At 39.8% G+C, this 23427-nt stretch overlaps 3 protein-coding genes, 1 long non-coding RNA gene and 1 pseudogene across 5 annotated transcripts in view; 3 read left to right on the top strand and 2 right to left on the bottom strand.

Annotated features, from left to right (window-relative positions):
- Window positions 1-1410, bottom strand: part of LOC110046098 (thymidine kinase 2, mitochondrial-like) — a 7925-nt gene extending 6515 nt beyond the window's left edge. Inside the window, exons 1-3 of one of the 2 annotated variants that reach the window (XM_020751768.2) lie at window positions 1277-1410; window positions 720-942; window positions 1-44 (exon numbers count right to left, since the gene is read on the bottom strand). The exon at window positions 1-44 is cut by the window's left edge and continues 57 nt beyond it. In XM_020751768.2, coding sequence (XP_020607427.2) covers window positions 1-44; window positions 720-783 — 108 coding nt within the window. In that variant the 5' untranslated portion in view covers window positions 784-942; window positions 1277-1410. Of the gene's footprint in view, window positions 45-467; window positions 596-719; window positions 943-1276 lie in introns of those variants that run through there. The other variant, XM_020751769.2, reaches the window with a different exon arrangement.
- The window catches only part of LOC149106691 (uncharacterized), a 39180-nt gene that overhangs the window by 9582 nt on the left and 6171 nt on the right, over window positions 1-23427 (top strand). The window lies entirely within an intron of this gene.
- Window positions 1416-3250, top strand: LOC110046105 (acyl-coenzyme A diphosphatase FITM2-like). Its single transcript, XM_020751777.2, has one exon. It carries the CDS (start codon window positions 1456-1458, stop codon window positions 2248-2250), a length of 795 nt encoding a protein of 264 aa, XP_020607436.2. The 5' UTR covers window positions 1416-1455; the 3' UTR covers window positions 2251-3250.
- Window positions 6417-7753, top strand: LOC149106693 (acyl-coenzyme A diphosphatase FITM2-like; annotated as a pseudogene).
- On the bottom strand, window positions 8470-14978 carry LOC149106692 (mitochondrial import inner membrane translocase subunit Tim21-like). The gene is made up of 6 exons (XM_089298406.1): window positions 14614-14978; window positions 13588-13650; window positions 12737-12834; window positions 11599-11672; window positions 10318-10417; window positions 8470-9355 (listed from the first exon to the last, which is right to left on the bottom strand). The coding sequence occupies exons 1-6, from the start codon at window positions 14891-14893 to the stop codon at window positions 9266-9268; spliced, it is 705 nt and encodes a 234-aa protein (XP_089154532.1). The 5' UTR covers window positions 14894-14978; the 3' UTR covers window positions 8470-9265.

Below are 23427 nucleotides of genomic sequence, written 5' to 3'. Positions count from 1 at the left end.
TCCATTTCTAGTGTTATTTCCAATCATCCTGCTTGATATGCAGCCTGAAATTAACGATTTGCCAATTATTCAGTGTTAATTATATATTGAGCAAATTAATAAGACGAGCATTGAAGCATTTTTTTAGAAGGCAATGTTCTCCTCGACTCGTAATCATAATATTTGCGTGTACAACTCGAAGCAAACAACTCTGCATAGCTCAACAGCAATAATTGCTACAAATAAACTTCCAAGCTACAGTCAATAAACATAACCACATGCAATAACTTCTTGTTCTGATAAGCTTATATTCAACGAGAACATATTTGATACCATACGCAACGTGTGCGGTACGGTCGCTACCTTGAACAACACAAGAACGTGGTGGCTTCTACACTACCTGAGAGCGTGCAAAATTTTAAACTTATTTCTCAATGCAACAGAACAGTATAGAAACAATGTACGTTTAAAAAAAATATGTGACTGACCAAATAGAGCGCTGATTTTGTCCCGCATTGTGCTCTAGAAATCGCTCTTCTGAAGTTTTGCAAAAGATTTATGTGTGCGTTATTTGAAATACGCGCGCAAATTTCGACCACACGATCCCCGAGTTGTCGCTTGTGCCTGAGCTTGCCCGTATGACATCACAACTCGCACAAAGTAGAAAAAGATGCAGAAATATCGTCTAAATTATTAATCTGCTACTTTCAGGAAGAAACTGAAGAAGGACTTTAACATACCTTTCAAACCGTTCTTCGTTGTTCTTGATAAGAGCGCGAAAAACGGGTGAAATTTGAAAGTCATGTTAAATTTCTACGTCGTTCCAAGTGATACTTCAGCCAGCGGAGTCTTCAAAAACGCACATGCTACATAGATGTCACGAAAGCACGTCTTTTTGTCACGCCAGATAACAACGTGATTTTTCTGCTCTTCGACTTCAGATGCAGGTGCCGATGATTTTTGCTGTAAAAAGGAAAATAAATTAAAATAACTACCATTTAGCTCGCAAGATTTGAGCGATATTAGTTAAACTCGACACCATAGACTAGAGGAGATATGGGCTAATTTAGAATATATAGACTTATGTATACATATTTTTATTGAAATGCAATAGCAATTTTAATCACATGTTAGCCCATTTGATCATTTTAACAACTACATGGGACTCTTATTCTTTTCCATCTTTCTCCATCGCCGAAGGAGAAAAACAGCTTAATTTAAATATCATCATGACTTGACTCGACCAAACAAGCGTCTTTTACAAACTTAAGCCTATCTATTGTATGCAATCACCTACTTTAGCTTCCAGCCGGTTTCTCCAGTTTTAACCTTCCATTACTGTTTCTATCTTCGCGTCGTTTCGGGTTTATTTCGGCGTAAAAACAACAACGAACCTCATTGATTTGTTCCAGAAATCTACACAGGCGCTACTCTTACAACCATAAAACTTGGAGCCTGGGCACCACAATTCAAAACATGGCGTCTGCTAAACAGGTAAAGAAGTTCAAAATTTCATTCCTTCGATCCTTGGAAGGAATCTACGAGTGGGCGTTGATGCCGCCCTCATCTAAAGCTGCTGTTTACTGGCTTGCATTAGTGGCGGGCTCGTTTATTCACGATTTTCTTCCGCTGCCGCAGTCCTATCTCTCGAACAAAAGAAACGTGTTCAACGTGTACTTTGTGAAGTTGGGCTGGGGATGGACATTGGGTCTCTTGATTCCCTTCATTTCTCTTACTTCATCCGTGTACACTTCTTTTAATCCGACTGCGACGTTGAAACACCTGAGCAGAATGGCCGTGGGCACCTTTGGATGGTATTTCTGGGTGAACCTGTTTGTTTACATCGAGGAGTTAACCGGCCAATGCGAAGGAGAAGAAACGTTGTCTTCAAAGAAAACTTGCCACTTCCAGGGATTTCACTGGGATGGCTTTGATATATCTGGACACACTTTTCTTCTGACTTACAGCGCTTTAGTCATCAGTGAAGAAATCCAAGTAAAAAGGTGGTGGTCAACCGAGCAAAGAAACACGAGAGGAACAACTTGGTTTGATCGCAGGCTCTCTTTAGTCAGTCCACTGGTAGAGTTGCTTTTCATCTGTATAAGCTTGCTGCTGATCTTGTGGGAGTTCATGCTGGTTTGTACCACGGTTTACTTTCACACTGTTCCTCAAAAAGTACTTGGAGCTTTAGTAGCCTTGTTTACCTGGTATGTTACTTACGGAGTGTGGTACAAGAATGAACCATCGCCTGGTCGACCATGGACCCTATGATTGAATGCTGAACAGTGCTTATAAAATCAATTACAAGACTGAGTTATTAGATCTTTCCAAGGTTGAAGGTCTTCTCTCTGAGTCTAACAGACTGTCAGTTTGTTGTTGCTACTCAGCTTTTAGATATAGTTATATTATATTTGGCCACTTATCTGAGTTTCAAGAATTGGTGCATTGATCATGCTTTTTTTTTACAACTAATTTATTCTCTATTTTTGTTATCCAAATAAGAAGAAGAATTATTTAGGGCTAAAAACCCATACATACTACACAAATTATTTAAACTCCGATTTGGCTTACTGAGTTGTTCTTGAGACTTGAGAATCATTTATTTGAAGCCAAAATTGTAAGTTTGCAGCTTTCTTACAGAATTTACATATACCATACATGCAACCTATATTTTTACACAATTACATATCAAACTTGCAGCTGCTTGTGGGGTGATGTACAAACTAAATAAAACAAATTAAAACAATTACAAAAGTTTGACATTTTAAACGGTAAAAAAGAGGAAGACTTTTACCACACTTTTTTTTTTTTTGTATTTTATTGATATTTATGTAAGTTTACAAATAAGAGTGACAAAAACAATTGAAATTACATTTGCAGATAAGAGAAAGAAAAACTAAATAAACTAACGTGAGTACAGATGGAAAAAAAAACGAGGAATACTATTACTAATAAGACTACTTAAGAGGAAAATACTAATACACCCAAAATACTTACTAACTATTTATATTAATGAATAAAAACTACGCTTATTTTTACTTTTTTTAGAAGAAACTACATAGACTAACGCTAGTATGGATGAAAAAAAAAAAAGAAAAGAAAAGAAAAACAAGAAATACTGTTACTAATAACACTACTTGTAAGGAAAATACTTATATACCAAAAATACTTACTAATATATTAATAAAACTATGTCAATTGTTACATTTTTTAGGCTGCAGGCCTAAATACAATTATTTGTAATAAAGTTCTTCCACTTGGCGTCATGAAATGTTTGCTTGCCATTAGAATCGGAAATAACCGTTTCGATTTGATAGACTGAGGAAACTTTTGCGAGAAAGATCTTTAATGACGGAGGAAATCCTTTATTTTGACAGGAGTAAATGTGTTGTTTTGCTAAGATCAACAGATGGTTGAGAAGATAAAAGTCTACTTGTCTGTTCCAAAGTCCAAACATTTTGTCGACATCTGATAGTGCTTCGATTTTTATTTCTATCGTATTTCGCCAAGTAATTAGTTCTCTCCAGAAACTGTCGGAATATTCACATTTTATTAGTAGATGTTTGATAGACTCACTTTCTTTTTTGCAGAAAGTGCACAGAGGCGAAGGTACTTGGCCAATTTTGTGGAGAAACTTGTCGCTAAATATCTATGTAATATCTTGTATTGGAATTCACAGGATCTAGAATCAATAGCTACTTTGAAGAGAATTCGATATATCTCTTCCCATTCCAGTGTCTCGCTCTATGTCTCTGTATACCTTAGCTGTGTAGTTGGTACACTCTCGTTCTTTGAGCGAACTTCGTTATGAATGCTCTTGGATATGACGTTGTCCAAGTTTACATTGTGGCCATTTAGGTGTAACTGTACGTTACTGGAAAACGTAGAGTTTTGTGAAAAATTATTGCAGGTTTTTAAATGTTGTCGCCACTGTGCAGGTAATGCGTCTATGATCGCCATTAGCTGAAACTTTTCTTTGGATGTAAGCGAAGAGCTTGTAATAATTTGAAACCCTGTGAATACTGCATTTTCTTTAGGCGTCAGATCCCCAAGTGTAATAATTCCTTTTCTAAATAACTCTTCGTAGTATTTAAAATTATTTACTCTATAGTTGATCATTTGCTTCTTTAAGTCCCCTCCTATCTACCTTGCTGACAGAGTCGCTTTGATCTTTCCTATCATCCCTGGGTTGTCACTAAGGGGACTCTAAGCAGGGCAAAAACTTACGAAAAAAGATGGGAGAGCCCTCTAAGCTAATCTTTTGTAAATTTAAACTTCGCTCGTGCTGATTTCCTGTACAGGGCTCAAAATAACGGCTGGTCAACGGACTATGTTCGGCCAGAATGGTTACTTGATCGGCCAAAAACTTACTCGCTGGTCATGTTGACCAGTCATGTCAAGTTGAGACGGTCACGTTGTTTATTCTTGAATAAACAATCAAATCCTCAACTATAACTCTTAGATTTTTAATTTCTTTTTTATTATGACCTCTCACACGAAAACATACACCAACAGGTATCTGTTTGAACGGCTAAAAATTGTTCACATGCTGTTTGTCAGTGTCATGCGTTCAAAGGTTTACGAAAAAATATCGGAGAGCCCTCGAAAAATTCCGGAAATTTCGGTCGGAAGTCAAATGGAAAGGTTTCGGTTCGATCCGACCGGAATATTGGGGACTACCTCACTTCCGTTCCATTTTGATAGACCGGCTCGTTGCCCTACTTCTCTTCAGTAGATTTTCACTTCACTTCATGTGGTGGATTAGGGAAAGGAATAGCAGATGATAAGAGCCATTCTTCTCGGTTGGCTTGGTTTGATCGGATTTCCTCTGTTAGACCCGCTGGTCTCTGACCGGTCAGTCTGGCATAATAGAAAGCACCCTTAATTTCGCTCACGCTGATCTCATGCACTTTAATTCAAATACCTTGGGAACCAGAACTTTTTGTCACAATTGCAAATGGAAAATGTAAGAGGAAAGCTAACCTGCAAACACAGACAGATTTCTGTCAACGTTCAAATAGGTTCGAGTCGACTCGAGGGAGGCCCGGCTTCCACCTTGAAAACCTCAGCTTGGGTGCGCAAGTCTACTACTGGACTTTTATCACATGCCAAAGTGACGTCTGTGAATTACCGTTGCTAATCGTGTTCCATTGTCCTGCCGTTCGCGGCATTGTCCTGCCGTTCACGTTGAAAACTTCTCCTAAATTATACTAAGGAGTCAAAATTCGGTGACACCGGTTCGTGTTGTTCAATTGCCATTTCCGATTATTTGAAAACGTTAAAATTACGAAATGCCGTAAAGTAGATGCCTGCCGTAATGCAGGCTATGAAAGCGTCTGATACAGTAAACTATATAGCCTGGCCGACCTCTCCAACCTCCGTTTCAAAATGAGTATTAATGATTATCTTTCACCAAGAGGCCAGTGGTGCACCTCGCTTGTTCAGTTTTGTTTATTTTTACTTGGATGTTTCTGTACTTTCACTTCGTTTCGTTTTGAAACAGAGGCAAATCAAAAACGGCCTAACACAAGTCAGGAACGGATGAGGGGATGTGTTTTGAACAGTGAAGAGGGTCCGAAAAAGTAATTTGTAACGCCCTTACATGTACACGGATAGGAGCGCAGAGGAAATGTACAGTATGAATACAGACTCGAGAGGTATAGCTGGGACGGCGGAAATGTACAGTGAGAGTGACTGACTAACCCAGTGGAGGATGGAGGCTAGCTAGAGTGTAAATGATACAGTCAACCGTGACACAGCTTAGAAATAAACCATCAATCGACAAGAAAAAATTTCTCCTCAATCAACCGTCAATATTTCAACCACTTCTTAATAGTCTTACACGCTGGCAGGCAGGGCTTATTGCCATTTATTTTCACTTTATTCAAGTCATTCTTAATACCGCAGAAATACAAAGAAGCCCGGGCGGTGGGTCGCAAGCCAGAAATCCCTTATTTGTTTTCATAGCAGTCCCGGCACAGTACGGGGCAACTTGTTTGTGTTTTGTTTTGGGGTCCGCTTGACTCAAGCGTTAAAATTCACTAAGGTCACGGAAAAAATCTGATCACAATGTAGTGAAATTCAGCTTCGAACTCAACTTTAGACATTCACGATATATTTCTTATCTATTCACGATTCACAGCCAAGAACTTTTGCATTTCACACCTCACGGAATGCACTTCAATCACGATTCACAGAACAGTTTTTTTTTTTTTTCAAATCACGATTCACAGAGCACAAAAAAACCGGATCACGGCGTCACGAAAATACCCTCGCCCCCCCTCCCCCCCCCCCCCCCCCCTCACAACTGGACGCTGATGCCTCCCTCATCTAAAGCAGTAATGAGATAGTAATGGCGGGGTCAGTTTTATTCACGAGTTTCTCTCTCGAACAACAGAAACGTGTTCAGCGGCGTCTACTTTTCAAACTGCCTGGCGATGGACATTGGGCTGTTGATTCCCTTCATTTCTCTTACTTAATCCGTGTACACTTCTTTCAGTTTAATCCGATTGCGATGTTGGAACACCTGAGCAGAATGGCCGTGGGCACGTTGGATGGTATTTCTGGGTGAACCTGTTTGTTTTCATCGGGGAGCTAACCGGCCAATGCGAAGGAGAAGAAACGTTGTCTTCAAATATGACTTGTCGCCTGCAGGGATTTCACTTCAGGTTTCAATATATCTGGAAACGCTTTTCCTATGACTAACAGCGCTCTAGTCATCAGTCAAGAAATCCAGGTTATAAAAGATGGTGGTCAGCTGAGCAGAGAAACGCAAGAGGAACAGCTTGTTTTGGCAGGCAAGCTTTTGTCAGTCCACTGGCAGAGTTGCTTTTTATGTGTAAAGGCTTGCTGCTGGTCTTGGGAGTTCATGCTGGTGTGTACCATTGTCCATCTTCACACTATTCATGAGAATGTACTTGGAGTTTTAGCAGCCTTGTTTACCTGGTATATTACTTACAGAGTGTGGACGAGAATGAAGTTTCGCCCGGTTCACCATGGACCCCTATGAATTAATGCCCGCTAGTAATAGTGCTTAAAAATGTTTCAAGACTGACTGATTAAATCCGGTTTCTATCGTTAAAAGTATTTTTCTTTGTAGCCTGTTCCAGGCTCTCGGTCAGAGGGGACGACCGAGAAGGCGGGCGGGCGACATCCCGCTCGTCGCCCGCCCGCTTTTTCGATCGTCGCGGCCACTTACCCGAGAGCCAGCTGAACAGGCTATTGATTTAATAACAGAACTGTTTGTTGGTGTTACTCAACTTCTAAATGTAGCTATTTTATTTGTTCAGCCAATATATGTAAGGAGATTTTGTAAAGTTCTTTTATTTCTAGCCAGTGTTGTAAGTTTGCAGTTTTCTTCTTGGGTTATCTTTTTTAGCCTGCTTGCGGAGCCGCTTCAAATGAGCATTGATGGTAAACTTACTGAGAAGGAGTGGTGAAAACGCCTGTTAGTCCGTTCACACGCTTGTTCAGTTTTGTTCATTGCCGGTCTTCGTTTTGAAACAGAGGCAAATTTGGGAAGACAGATAGGAATGATAAGGGGATATTTTTCTAACAGTGTAGAGGCATAGCCGGGAGGACTTAAAACGAAATGTGACAGTAGGTGGAGGACGGAAGCTTGAGAAAACCACGACGGCAACGGCAACGCTGTGCTCATGTGTTCTAATTCTTGGTAAATTTCTTTGTCGTCCTCTGCAAAACAACAACGTGAAATGACCATATTCTGCATTGTCTGGAGAGCGTGAACCACGACAGTTAATGTCGAGGAAAAGGTTGTTGTTATTCATCGTGGTAGATGTAGTAATAAAATGTATTATCGTTTGTCTCACGATGTAGTCACTTCAGATGTAGATCGCGACGTTTCGACTGCTTACTGTTAGTCTTCTTCAGGCGATAAGGCCGACTGATTGCTCGGTATTATACCGTGATGATACCGTAATGATACCGTGCAATCAGTCGACCTTATCGCCTGAAGAAGACTAGCAGTAAGCAGTCGAAACGTCGCGATCTACATCTCAAGTGACTACATCGTGAGATAAATGACAATACACTTTATTACGACGGTTAATTTTTAAAATTTTTATTTCTAATTTATCAATGGGTCCTAGATTCAATTTCGTGATAGCTATGACAGTGATAAACAAAGTTAATGACTTTAGTGTACCGCGAGATTCATAGGTAAAATATAAAATCACTTTTTAATCAATCGACGTTGTCTCGGCGTCGCCGTCGTGGTAGAAATACGAAAAATTAGCCGTAGTGGGTCCCGTTGTCAAAAAACTTGGAAATTGGTCTCTTGATTTGCAGAGGACGACAAAGAAATGCACCAATAATTATAACACACGTGCACAGCCATTGTTCTGCTCATTAAACCTTTTGTTTAGTGACGTTCTCGTTGCCGTTGCCGTCATGTTTTGCGTAAGGTCCGTGAATTGTGCAAACGAGCACAATAGCAAGAAGTGAAACAGAAGCTGACTGGGCGTGAGCGCATTCTTCTTTGTAAGAACGCAAGGGTTCTACAATTCTTATTTATTCAGTTTCACTTGTTTATTATCAAAAGGATAAATATATCATTCACTTAGCTCTTTCACGGTTATTTCTAAATTAGAGTTGTCCGTCAGTAACACCATTTTCTTCACTCCACAAAAAAAAAAAAAATCACTAACAGTTATATGTAAATAAGTTGTTTATGAATATCGTGACAAATCCTTGGAAGAAGCATGTTATGAAACAGTGGATCCGTGGCTAGAGATGTGGTCAGAAACGCAACGTGGTAAAACCTGAGGTATTCAGGAGGTCATCAGCGTTTTCTCGCGGCATTTTGTTAAAATTCAGTCCAAGGTAACCAGCCTACGTGTAGACTAGAAAAATGGTCTGGGTTATGCTACACGTAAGCTACAAATTAAAAATAAAAAATACTAAGTCAGACTGTACATTCCTTCAGGTTAAGGCAGCCGCACACTAGTTGATTTTTTGTCGACCGACAAAACAATCTTCACTTGTTGGCTAGTGTGCGGTGAATTCAGACAAGTCCGCGACAAGATCGGGGCCTCTCGGGCGATATCTGACAGTGCAATTTACCCCGACAAAACATCTGCAGTTCTACCACAAAAAATCGGCTAGTGTGCGGCAGCCTTCAGTAGTTAGACAAGACTCAGACAACACCCTCTCTTGTCGTTCACTCAAATGGGCTGCACATTCATTATGCTGGCATGACTTCGCTATCCGCAGAAAGTAAAATCTGCTAGTTTTCATCAAATATTCTCGGCAGAGAAGCTAGCAGAGTTTATCGATTGTCCAATACTACAATTGTCTCAGAAGGAAATCCAGTCAGTTCCACGAAGATGAAGCGATAGTCAAAATTTCCACGTGATCCCTGAAACCGGAAAACAATAAACTGGCTCAGTCAATATTCTATTTTCGTATTCTCGGTATTAGACTGGAACTAGCTTGCAACTGAGGCTAATGTATTGATCTCTTTTTAACGACATTCCCCCGCATGACCCTCCATTGCAAGCTAGTTCCACTCCAGTCTAAGAGTGCAATAGTTCTCCTCGTTATAATATAACAACTGCCCTGTCAAGTAGGTTGCTGACAAGAATATAGCTTGGGATTGAAAGGGCGGTCTTATTTCTTTACAATTTTTTTTTTGGGGGGGGGGGGGGGGGTTGCTGGTCTTCAAGAATGCTTGTCTCAGACGAACACATATGTTAGGATATAAACGTTTGTTTTCTTATTTTTGACTCTATTTTGGAACCCATTTAGAGGAGATAGATATCGGGGTCGCCAAGTAACCACTTACAGATATCAATTAGGACGTGGCACCGGCCTGGGAAGAGATACCATACAAAAGATTGTTGTGCTTTTAGTAAGTACTTCACGGATGTAGGTAGACATATAGCTGCGCTTGCGTTTCTCTTTGTCGCTCCCTTTGCACTCCGGTTTTGAGCGTCGACTTTTTAAGTTTTGTAGACATTTTTCGCGTCAGTCCCGCTTGGTTATCGTAGCTCAAGCTAAGGGAAAGTCTATGTTTTTGGTGACTAAGGCTCTCAATTACGTGTAACGACAAAACTACTTCGTCGCCGAACACACAAAATTTTCAAATCAGTTTTCTGAATGCCTTAGTCCCTTTCTGAGATATACAAACTCTATCTAATACACTGACAAAGCCTCTACATAAAGAAAAAGTTAATCTAAAGTGGTTAAAAGAGCAATTCACACCCGTAGGTAAGTCTTTTTTCGACACTTCCTTTTAAAACTACAGGAATTGTTTAACGAGTAGTTTTTTCAGACATTGTGCACAAGATGACGCTCTCGATTTTGAGTTACTATTAATACCTGTTTTACGTCAACATGAACTGTTCCTTTCCGTTTAGATCCTTTCAAATAAAACTTGACTCTCATGTAGTTCTCACCATCAACTAAGTATTCTTGGTAACTGTAATGCAAAATAAAGGATATTGATAAAGAACTTTACTTAGGACAAATTTAATGGTACAGTTGTAAGTGTGACTTCGGAAATCACAGTGCACAGTTGAAACTTGTTATCTCGACCTCTCTACTGTCTTGAACTCAAATCATTTTTCTGTGGATTCGTTTTTCAGCCATTTACAATCGCCTATCTCAAACTCCTGCCATCTTGATTTTTTGGGGGGTTTTATTGAGACTTTGACATAGCGGTGTTCAACTTATCATATTACAATACTATACAACAAGTTTCAGCCGCTAGTTTCGGGCTCAAGTCTAAATTGTGAAATCTCGGAAAAAGTTTGGCGCATAAAAGTTCCTTTATCTTCATCAAAGTAGAGGATATGGCCGATAAACAACTTCTGACGTTTCCTTTTCCCAATGACCTACTTTTCCCCTAGATGCTCTCGGCAAAATTTGAATTTGAAGCCCTAAGCGAGATGGTGAGTACCCCTTGTCTCCTCCGCAGCCGTTATTAGGGTCGTCACGCAACGCTTCTCCCCCACTAGTTAGCTAGTTAGTTAGTTAGTTAGTGACAACCCTAATAACGGCTGCGGAGGAGACTAGAGTACCCCCGGCCTATTCATATGGGAGTTCCCCTGGGACTTTTCTACATGATAAAATAGCATAACATAGCTTGGTAACCAAGTCCTTCTATGATGCAATAACATTGAAACATTAGTGTGAGGTGACAAAACACCTGGAATAGAAGGCCCAGGTTAAGCGCAATTGTTTTTTGAGTTTATTCATTATTTCTCTCAGCTCCATTATTTCCAATCTAGTAATTATCTACTTAACATTCATCTACTTACATTAAACTAGACAGTGAACAATCAATAATTACTACCTTTAAATTCTACCATTAATGACTGCTATTCCTTTCGACAATACAAAGAGCACTTATGTAACGTTATATTTCTTATACTTACATGATCACTGAATACAAGAAGAAAACATTGCTTTGGATAACCTAAAGTTACTTTACATTAATTATTTTAACGATTAGGAATCACTTTAATTACAATGAAACTTGTGAAACTAACAAGAAAGTGGAGGAGACATTTTTTGTTTCTCATATTATTTATGCTTTGATATGTTTGAACTTATTGAAGCTATTAATCATAATAAAATACTATTCAAAGAGTACAATACCTTACATGCCTCCTCCTTCCTCTTGAAGTTGTTTCTCCGTGGCCCATGATGGGTTCACCAACAGCCTCCACCACCTACATAATTTAACATTGACAGAGGTATTTATCAGAGATCACCTAGGGAATGGTCAGGGAAAAGGGGGAGTGAATAGGCCTGACATTAAAGAAACACTGGACTGTTGTTGCACGAACAATGTAGAGCACTAATCTAATTCAAAACAGGACAAGTGTTCTTGCTGGTAGTGAAGCAATGAATAGTCATTTACAGAAATTTGATTCAATTTCTCACTTTACAATGTAATTTATAAAACAAAATTATATTATATCTTAATTTCAGATTTAGTTATTTATTTCAGTATATCTTTCTTTTAATTTTGTATGATTTGCAGCTCATCTGTATAAATACAGTCTGTGATGCTTAATGCTATAAAATCATTAGTAACTGTCTAATAAAAGATTAAGACAAAATCCAATAGGAAATTGAGCTATTTCAGTTTTCAGTGGACAAAAACCTGGTACCAGAATAATTTTAGTTATTTGACAGTCCTTCTTTCATTTTCTTAGAGCTAATTGCTAAAACACAGTCAGGTGGCAAAGTTCACATGGTCTACATTATGGGATAAAAAATCTGTAATAGATAGAAGGTTAAGGGGTAAAAAATAGGCTGAATTTTAGCGTTATGGAGGGTAACTTGAAATTTCAATTTTTGGCTCCTTCACTGTAACTTAATCGTACATTGTGTGAATATGAGGGTAAATTATTTGGTAAAATTTCATTATCAGTTTCATTTCACCAGTACTTTCAAATGTTACATACGAAGTTCAAAATTTATTTTTGACATTTGGTGTTGTTATAAAAATATTTTTTTGAAGAAGATATTCAAGTCACACAGAAGTTTGCAATATGATGCAAATAATCTTGGTACAAAGTTTTTGTCCACTTGCTACTCGAATGTCTGGTGGATTCCTTTGTAATGTCTTTGGAACTGATTCCAGACTGTCCAAAAAAGAGTAAGAAGTGTGTGTACTCAGTTTTCAAGCTTACCGTGGCAACTAAATAACTGTCTACCTCAACAAACCAACTAACTAGTACCGTTACAAATACTGCCCCTCTCACTGACACCAACTTCATTAACTCACCTCTGCACTTGCTTTAACCTTCTTGAGAGCACTGGCATACACTCTGTTTGCACTGAAGCCAAAAAACAACTCACTGACAACAAGCCATATCAATACACCTGTGAGAAAGAGAATTGTACAATACTTTGGTTTTGTTTAAATGACCGATCCCTCACCAATAAACATCTCAGAACAGTTTTTTTTATAACTGAACAATTTTTTTATTTCTTTAATTATTTTTATAAAGAACCACAAGTGTGGACAAGATGTTGAGTTTTTCTCAAATATCAATTATCTTTGCAAGCCTCTGCGCTGATGTTAACTGAAACTTGAGAAGGCAATTAGCACTCGCATACTCATGCAGGCAAGTCTCTCTCCTTTCTGGTAAATGAACTTTGAAGGTTGGTACTGTCAAAATTAATTTCCATCCTTGAGTTTGTTAAATCCAATCTTGTAAAGACAAAGAAATCTTCAAAAAGGGAATACATTTACATTTTTACAACTTTATTTTAGCCAGACCTACTCCTTTATGATAGTTACCAATTGCCTTTTTACTTGGAAGCCAAACAAAAGACACCCTCTTGGCCTCTCCACCCTAGTCCTTAAATTAACACACCAGATTGCAACTTGATGTGGGTAACACATATATGTTACAGTAGCAGATCTAGGGGAGGGGCTCGGGGGGCCCGGACCCCCCCCCCCCCACCCTTATTTTGGGTGGAAAAAGAAGAAATGACTGAAGGAAGAAAAGCCGGCAGGGCAAGTAAAACAAAACTGTGCCCCCCCCCCCCCCCCCCCCCATTAGCTCAAAGGCTAGATCCGTCACTGTGTTATATGGGAAACAAGCAATAAAATAAAACACAACAAGTTACCAGTGACTGCAAAGCCAACTAGAATAATGCCAAAGTAACTGACATCCTTCCCAGCTTGGGCAACTGGAAGAATAAGGTAAAACGAAAATTCATTAATTACTGGTAAACTATAACCTTCTCATACATAATATAATATGATGGGTGGTTCCAAAAACTATTCATTACCACTCCACAGCTGGCATCGGAAAGAGGTGGAGAGTGGGGTGCTGGAATTGAATGATGCATAAGCAGTTTGCAGGATTTGCATTTCCCAGTTTAGGCGTGGTGGAAAGCCTTTTAAAATATAACCAAAACAATATCTAAATACTTAAAAAATATGTTTCATGAGCAGATAAAGAATTACCATAATTGCTAATTCTAGAGAACCTGAAATGTCTCTGAAGTAATCTTACTGTGACTATGCTCTTCTAGTTTCAATAACATCCTTGATTTGTGAAAACTGTACAGAAGTTCACTTGCTTTTACAAACTCTATGCCGTAAGGGGCCTTCAAAGATAATTTTGGGGGTTATTTCTTGATCTCTTCTGATTCTTATCTTCAAGAGACTTGATGAGAGAATCACTTTCCTTGATTGGTGCTTCTTTCATTGGGAGGGGAGGTAAGTAGAACGTATCTATAGACAAAGGATTACCTCATAAGCATACATGTACTTATTTCATTTCAATTGCTGGTTAAGCAGAAAAGTGTGAGGCAGCAAGTCATGTGAGCCATTCTGGTTAGCCTAAATAACAGTCTGTTTAATCTAAATAGAACCTTGTTGGCTACCTCACCCCCTCACCGCCCCCTCCCCACCCCCTGGCTTGGAGCCAGTAGGGATTAGTCGTTCCCTTGCTGGTTAGCAGAGGTTAGCCTATATAGCACTCCGTATAGTCTAAATAGCACTCTGGTTAGTCTAACTTAGCTTAGATAGCATGTGGCTGGCCTTTCTATTTGGGGTTAGGAATCCTTGCTCGCATGCCTCGCAGGCTCACGAATTAGGAACACTTAATTTCAGTTTGTCGGTAAAACAGAAAACCTAACCCAAACCTTTGGCTCCCACTGTTAGTTCTGTTTGTGATTTTTCGTGCGACTCGACCAACTCTTGAAATACAGAGCTATCTTTCCTTTCCTCGGATTTCTTCGAAGAGTTAGAGAGGAATCTTCGAGAATGTCTGGCACTCGCCCTGCACACGAGAAGATTGTCTCCATGTCTTGCAAGGTCCCTCTTTCTGAATACTACAGGAAAAGCAGAGCACTGTCTTATAATTAAGACTCTTGAAGGAAGACCTTTTGGCAAAATCCCGTAAATATTTTTCCACGCAAGCATCCTCTAGCTTATATTTTCCTGATATTTTCAAAAACCTGTACTATAGACGCCATTTTGTTTTTGTTTCGCGAAGCACGCTGGGATGACTTGTCCCAAGCCCACCGAGGGGCTCACGCAATTTTTGGAGAGGAGTGCGTGACGAGCCTGAATGAAGCTTACTTGTTCCAGGCTCCCAGCAAACTTTCTCTGTGCCCTACGATCTGGATCAATTCATTTTGCCGTTTATCCTTTTAGGCAAAATGAAAAAATTCTAGTGCTCTAATGCATCCGCAAACTTCGATATCTAGCAAATGATTTTGAATAATTTGTCTCTAAGTCACACGGAAACTGTTCAACAGCCTCCAACTGTTCTCTTTGCGCGCAAGAAAAGAACCGCGCGCAACCAGGCACCAGGTTTACTTCCCTCGCAGTTTTCCGAGACCATTGGAAATATGAATCACAGTACAAATTCAGACTTGTTTTTCGATGTTCATAAATTTCGATATGACTTAGATATGATTGGGTGGAGCTCTGATTTCGCTGGGTTATAACAAGAGATTAATGATAATCTCTTGATTATAACTTGAAGACAGCTTACCTTCGTTTCGTTGTTTTGACTGAAAAAATTACTAATGTTCACATTGGAACGTCTACTTTATCAGAGAATTTTATAATGCTAAAAGTGTAAACATCGCGTCTAGCGTCGCGCGCTATCAGATCAGAGGATTTTCAACCCTAAGCCTTGCGCGAGATAAAAATGACGTGGGAAGGATATTGCGTAAACTATGAATGAATTTGGAGACAGAAAAGCGAAAGTCATCAACTGCACATCTGCCGTATTTAATAACGCCTTTTAAACTTTCCTCTTCACCTTGACACAGTTCATTAGTTTCGTACAGCGAGGAAAGCTAGTTTTCTCTGGTTAAAGCAGGGACGCGCATACTACTACTTGGCTAAGGGCAAGACTCCCCCCCCCCCCCCCCCTCCCAAAAAAAAATTAAACTGCAATAAAAGTGAATTTAAAATATTTTTGCTGAAACCAAGAAGAGCGGAACATCCAAGAACACTTTAAAAAGCAAGCAAACAGCTTAACGCATATTACTAATTGCTAAATACTTGCCGATAAAAGCTTCATTGCTACAGATCGCCTCATTTATACGTGAAAAGTTCGTCATTTGTACTGTGGCTCTCAATGTCGCAATTGGCACAATTCAATCTCATTCCCAAGGTCTCACGCTTTTCTAAATTCGATCCAATCAAAGAAAGCCATTAGTAACAGGTAAAGGTAAAGTCTGCATACGAGCCAAGTGGCCCATCAGGCCGGAGCTTATCCCGGTTTCTGCAGCATGAAGCGACTAGGAGTATTTCTACTCCCTCCAGCTGGATGCGATGGTAGTCCATAAATTTTCCGGTACCCATTTATACACCTGGGTGGAGAGAGGCACTGTGAGAGTAAAGTGTCTTGTCCAAGGACACAACACAATGTGCCCTGCCAGGGCTCGAACCCAGACTGCTCGATCCGGAATCGAGCCCACTAACCATGCGACCACAGAACCTCCTATAGCCATTAGTAACAGTTCAACTTGATTGGCCACTGGCTCGTGGGAAAAAAATCTTTGAAAAGCCTGCTCGCAAATGTGATAAAACGAGATCCAATACTAGAGATGTACGTATTTCTGACTCACTTTAATATCGCGGAAGTGAAATGTTAGTACAAGTCCTCTTTATAGGCGACGGAAAGCCATTTTGTGAAACGAAAGCGGGGTCTTTTTAAATCTTGTCATATTTTGTAACCGTCACTTCTGAAGATGTATGTTGTAGCATACGAAACGTCAAGTTTAATATACCATGCGAAACCTGTTTGTTTTGTTTGTAACCGCTGTTTGTTTTCTCTTTCTCCTGAAAGCGGGCTTTGTAATTTTAACTCGTTCATTGCGACACATCGTAGTCTGTTAATGCTTGGGGAATGCGCCTCACAGGACTTACTGAGACATTTTTCTGATTTAGTGTTGATACAGGCTCACACAGGCTATATACGGGGTATTTAACCCCAATAACGGACCAATTGGTCAGCGGATGTCTTATGAAATCGTACTAAATTTTTAAAAAAACTGCTCGAGAAGCATTTTCAGTTTCTCTTTAGAGCCATAGGAGATTGCGTATGCTGCCTAAATTACGAAATATATATTTGTAGTTCTTTCGTATTGGCTCGATCTTTACAACCAATAAAGGTAAGTGGTGTTTTGATCTTTCAGGAATTAAAAATCGACCTTGTGGACAATCGATGCTGCGGGCGAGAAATATATGCTTCCGCAGTGTTAGTTCCAGTTGTGTGGGGAGGGACAAAACTTGCGTTGATTTGAACTTGCTCGATATACAATACTTCTGGTATGATGATCGATTAATCTTGCCCACGAGTTGTTTGTCAGTTTTCAGCTTCGTTCATCATATTCTTAGCTTGCATTGACTATAGAACCGAAGAGCTGTTTGTTGTAAGCCTTCCGACTTACAGGGCATTTAATGGGTATTTTGTTCCCCCTAGTAACATTTTAAGGCGACGCTGCAACTGTGTTTTGCAAAATCATCATCTTATGGCGTTTTACTCCACTAAAATTGGGGGGAATCTCGGTGGAGTGAGATCAAACATTCATACACACGAATGGTGGTCTATCCAACACTTCAAGGCGAATAAATAACTTGGTTTAGCGGCGTAAAAAGACAAAAAAGTTATCTTTAAGACGTCTGTAAAACACGAATCGGTTGGTAACACAAAGCGTCGAGGCTAGCCTTTTCCAATTTCGTTTCTTGGAATTTATAGTAGTTGCGCAATTCTGGGAATAAAAAGAAAACTCGTCATGTGACAACAACGTGACCTGAATGCGACGGATTTGGGTCTCAGTCTGTGCTTTCAAGCACCATCGACGAGTTTCAGTTAATTTGGAAAATCAATTTGTAACATTAGTGTTACAAGGTTCCGAGGAGTCACCCCCTTTTCCCATAGCGAAAACTTAGGTTTTCTGTCAGATTGACCTTCCTACTCCATATTGTCCAAATTAGATTAATTTGTCCCGAAATACAGGAAATAAGTTTATTCTTTCTTGGAAAGGTTGATATGGATCAGTTTTACAGAAATGATATTCGATTGTGGCATTCAATTAAGATTGGATGTATTTTTACGAATCATTCAAAAAACGTAAGCCTTAAACAACATATCCTAGTTAAACTAGACCTATAAACAGTTTGAAGTTTGGATAATCAATTCGTATTAGGCATTTACTCATATCGGAAAAAAATGTCTCACTTACGTGTAGCCCCCATTTCGTGGAAACTCAGCCGACAGCTGCACCACAGGTCTATGGAATAGTTTTAGTATGGATTTCGAATCCGGTAGAAGCCTACTGTTATCCTTTAAAAAGCTGAAACATCAGGCGTCAAAACCTGGCGTCGATCCTCTTCTGTCTTTTTCAAGCCATTTGAGCGATGTTCTTCTGCGAAGGTCAGTGCGGCATCAGGAAAAATGGAGATATTTCGATCGAATTCCCAGCTCCTTTCCTGTTCTGACATGCATGATCTACGCCTTTGATCACCAAACCTGCGCCGACAGCTGCCGACCGCGATCGGTTGAAACTCAGTTTCACTTGAGCGCAAGGAACCAGTTGTAACTGTGTTTGTCCCAACACTAGGACTGAGTTATAATGGAAGTTGCTAAGTTAGAGGAGTTGAAACAAATAGGAAGACACAAACAATCGTTTCTAGGAAAATGCATGTTGTCATTGGTTCTGAGAAATTAACAAGCAGAACAAGCGACCCGGGGTGATATCGATAAAGTACTTATGATATGTTGTTTTATGGTGTAGAATTAATGCAAAAAATATGCATGGGAAAATATTTAAAAATAGAAGTTAGGATTATTAATCTCAGACCGGATCATTCGGTTCGACAAGGAGGATTTTCTCTGGGGCTTTGCCCGGCGATAATTTCATTTCAGAGTTTGAGTTATGTCACGTTTGGATGTGAACATTATGCGATCACATTTTCACTTCCCTGCAAGACATATATGAAAGTAAAGCAGTGGAATTTTCGGCCTTAGTCTTTCTAAGGCAACATCTAACCCCTCGATTAGTTTCTAAACGTAATGTACCGCACAAATCCATTAAGGAAGTCAATGTCATCGTACATAAATTTTGCCCCTGATTGTGAGAGGGAAAGAGTCCATCAAAGGTCATGGTAGCGTAGTAACTACTTTTGGACCTAGAATGAGGTCTTTTACAGAAAATCTCAAGGCGGAAGTTTGAGATTTTCGTATACAGACCGGACGTTCGAGGTTAATGACCGGAGCCCTACGATTCTGGAGCGTGTAAATCGACACAAACGTTGCCTGTTCCGTGGGTGTGCGAGAAGACGTGCTTTCATCATGCAAACTAGGACAATTATTCTGTCTTTGAATCGCCGTGGCTTCGGAGGAACAGCTATTGATCATTTTCTCTTCCGAAACAATGAAACAGAGGACATGTTGGTGTACCAAAATAATCCTGTGGGAGTTGAACTCTTTTCCTATGTAAACACTTTCGTTGGGTTTATGTTGGGCACGGAAATCTCGGCTAGGCCAGCGAAGTGAAACTACGCATTTCCTCCTTTGATTTATTCAGTTCAGCAGAAAGCAGTGTTGATTTTGGTCGAATAGAAGAGGGTACACAACACGCAGCCGAACTACAGCTTTAGGGGTGGCGAATGGTAAATGCGAGACTTTGCGAGATGCAGAGACAAGCATTTTTCTTTGCGAGCCCGAGACATTTTGACTTTTTAGATCGCGAGACCGAGACTTCAAAGTGTTTTTAGTACGGGCGCGAGATGTTCAGATTCTTAAAATTCGAGCCCCAGATTTAGTTGAGAGGTAGAATGAGCTTGTACAGTCTTTAGCCAGCTTCTTGGAACTGACTGGAACTGGAAATGCGATTATAACACTACGTTATGATATCCTAGAGAAAAATAACTGTTTTTCTGGCGCCAAAACTGACGTTGCGGTAGGTTTTGTACCTTTTTGTGGAATTAAGACAATTAGGAGAAGTTAGGGTTAACTTTTTCTCGGAAAATTTGTAAGTTGCTTCATTGAAATTCCATATCAAGTGAAGAGAAGACGTAATTTATAAAAACAGATAAAGGAACGAATTGGGACTTCGAGACCCTTAGCCGTGCGAAAAATCGAGACTCCAAGACAGCTTCGTAGAAAAATCGAGACTGCGAGACGTACATAACCGCTAAAAAACGAGACTGCGAGACCTGTGAAATTCGACTAAAATTTTACGAGACCCAGAGCTTTTGAAGGAAAATTCGCCACCCCTAGCTTTCTGTTCGTACGAAAAGTCGTACACGTTTCGTGAAGACATGTCTGCAAGGTGTTTAAATGCCATTAAACCCAAATCAAGCTTTAAACTGAAACAACTTGTCCGCTACAGTCCACAATAAGCTGCCTCGACACTCGAAAGTCCGCAATATTGCACAACACTCGAAAGAAAGCACATGGACGAACATGGAGATGACGTCGTTCGTCCCTGAATATTTTTTTGAGGGGGTTAAATTGTTGTCCATAGATACATACAGGAAAACTCGATTTCCCTCCATTGCCTGATTAGAACTGCGTTCTGTCGAACGCAAATAAATAAATAGGTAAATCAGTAAATTTGCAGTGGCACATGCCACGGAGAGCGAGATCTTCGTTCCTGTTCAGATCGAATTGTAATTTAAAAGTGTTGGTTGGCAAGAAGGACAACCGGAGAACCCGGAGAAAAGCCCTCGGAACAAGGAGAGAACCAACAACAAACTCAACACACTTATGACGCCTAGTCCACCTGCGAATGTCCTCACAACAATGCCACAGTGTCTTGAATTATTTCAATTAGTGCCTTAAGGCTGACTGGCTTTATATCAATGTATAGTCCTCAGTGAGTTCTTTTCTGGGATCCACTTCAATTTTCTTGCGGGATTTCTTGTAAGTTTGAACTTGACGCCCACTCAAAATACAGTAATGTACTATATATATTACCTGATGATCACGTGCTGCAGTCCACAATAAGCTGCCTCAGGCAATTTATGCCTGCATAAATTATCGTAGTGATAAATGCTAAGCGAAGCATTTTTGCCAGCCCGAACTGAGTATATGACCACATTGGATTGGAAGCTCAGAAAGGGGTCAAAGAACACTTGGCTCTTTTTATTTCATTGGGATAAAAAGGTAAATATTACTTAACAATGTACAGTGCTTTGCTATCTGTTTCCAAGTTAGATATTTCGAAGAAAACTCCAGTTTAGCTCTTTTTCAGTCATGCAGGACCTACGTATTGTCTGTCGTGGGTTATCGACTGATATTCGGCCTCAAACCAGGTCATACTTATAAACTTTGTTTATCGCCTGGAAGTGACGTTCTTGTCTAGTAGTCTTAGCGGCTTTTGTTAGTTTTATTTCGTAAAGGAAAATTTATGATTTTAGTAAGAGTTAAGGTCAAATTGAAACCGCTAGAAACTTGAGAACCATTCCCGGTTCTGAGATCTCTTCATTCGCAATTTTAAAACGAGAGCTCAGCTCTATGCTTAAAATGTGTAGCTTCCTTGGTATTGTGCAGGGAAAACAACGCAGAGACAAACTTAAGCTTAAAAATATAATTCCATGCTCGGGGAATATTGATGCAAAACATTGAGATTAGGATTATGTTTCTGGGAAACGTACCGTGGAAAATAACTCTTTTAGGTTAACGAGACTCAAATATTCGACACCAAAATACTACGAGATACGGCGGCTGGTTTTATATTTTCATTTGTGAATTTGAAATTGTCTAGGTTTTGCTCAGTATACCAGAGGATATTTCTAAAATGAGAGTTGAAAATCAGAGGTGAAAGCGAAAAGAACGAGGCTCTTACACAGAGTTGAAGTTTTCTATTCAGTTTTCAACTATTCACGTCCGGTTTTTCTTGGAAATCTAATCAGTCCATCTCAGTGTTATATATTTTTGCAAATTTGCGAATTTAATCATTTTTCGAACATCGAGGAGAAAATTTTGTCCTTTTCTAAAGAAAATTACAGTAAATAACTCGACGGAGAACTTTTAGTTCTAATTAATGGGAAATTTATTGGCCTCGGCAAAACGATTATGTGGCGCAACGGTACGTGATTCATTTCTCGGAAATTTTAATACTGCTGCTACATCTTTGAAAATTTGTAGAATGTTTGTTCAAGATATACACAGGCTATTAAACCCTACAGACCTCTTGAACACTAACCCCTCTCTATCTAGAAACAAAATTTATACTTTGATGTGTTTAGTCCATCCAGATCTAACTAGTTTAGCTAATTAAGCTTTTCAGTTTTATCAAAATTAAACAGGATCGATGTTGCTTATAGTAATTAAAACAAGTTCTCTGCGAGCTCAGAAGTTCCCGTCGTTGAAGAAGGAGGCCTCGTCAAGCACAGTAAAGATCTTCGTTAGTTGTCGTAGTTGCTGTGTGTAAGCGACTTTCTTTCGTTAATGGCTCGTTAATAAGCAGGCAACCACGCCTACGACCATCACTGACTAAGAGGTACATCGAAAGCGCTGAAAGTTTGTCTTTCTCCACAATCTTAGCATATCATGGCCGGGTTTAACCTCTGGTTCGAATCAATTCTATAAACATGTACAGTCTTTTCCCATTCTTTGCTTAACTTCCCTGCTAACACTAGTCCTGCATCAAATACATCCTGATTGACCCGAACTTCTACACGAGTGGCTGAGTCGTCCTTCCGGCCAGAATACAGTTTCCTCTTTATTTCCCGATACAAATCTCCATGAACTGCTATTCCATACGGTCGTCAAGAGAAGGAGACGACGGAAGAGGAAGAGATTTCATTCGCTGAAAAAGGTTGTTAGCCTCCGAACCACATGAACCCCACTATCTCATCGAACTGTTCACTGTATCCCACGTAATGATCCGTATTGAACGGTCACTTGCTTTGCAATCTTGTCTAGTGCTGTCACAACGACAACATAAAGTTTCTCGTCGTTTGTTTTTGTACTTGTATCTTTTAGGATAAAAGCCCTGATAAAAAGACCTCGTCGACGTATCGGTCAGGCATCGTTTTGGCGCTACAGAGATCTCTTGACAGTCCCAGTCGCCATGTTTACATATGTAAACTAAGCCATTGTACCGTGGTACACTACTGCGCAAGCGCAGTAGGAAAAACGTGTTGTCCGCGCCAGCCTGATGTTTACTGGTGCTCGCAGTTTGCTAAGTGTTTTTATTCTCCAGACAGGAATGTTTTTTCCAAAATACAAACAGACCAAGTCCATCTGCACGCATGATAAAAGACATATGATTGCGAATAACCAGCGGTCGGAAGCTGACGTCCTTGCTTACGGCGACTGCGCCCGCAGTACGATCGCCTATCAAATCCAACACAGCGGTCAAACGTCGGGCATGCGCAAATGGGTACATATTTTGGTAGCCGCGCGCCAATTTCCCGCGCAAAAATTTGAAGGAAAACATGGGAAACAACAGGTGTTACGCAAAATTTACGAAAAAAATTGA

This window comes from Orbicella faveolata, unplaced genomic scaffold (genome assembly GCF_042242905.1).
Source record: "Orbicella faveolata isolate gen_17 unplaced genomic scaffold, um_ofav_v1 contig_3, whole genome shotgun sequence".
Lineage (NCBI taxonomy): Eukaryota > Metazoa > Cnidaria > Anthozoa > Scleractinia > Merulinidae > Orbicella > Orbicella faveolata.
Note: the sequence above shows the minus strand (reverse complement) of the source record. Positions and strands in the feature narration are given on the sequence as shown.

What these genes read in the sequence shown, in the direction of transcription:
- LOC110046105 (XM_020751777.2), top strand. Translation starts at nt 1,456, where the DNA reads ATGGCGTCTGCTAAACAGGTAAAGAAGTTCAAAATTTCATTCCTTCGA.
- LOC149106692 (XM_089298406.1), bottom strand. Translation starts at nt 14,893, where the DNA reads ATGCTTGCGTGGAAAAATATTTACGGGATTTTGCCAAAAGGTCTTCCT. An exon ending in AGGTTAAAGCAAGTGCAGAG is followed by an intron (nt 11,673 to 12,736) that starts GTGAGTTAATGA and finishes TAAATTATGTAG; the next exon opens with GTGGTGGAGGCTGTTGGTGA. An exon ending in GGAAGGAGGAGGCATGTAAG is followed by an intron (nt 10,418 to 11,598) that starts GTATTGTACTCT and finishes TTTGCATTACAG; the next exon opens with TTACCAAGAATACTTAGTTG.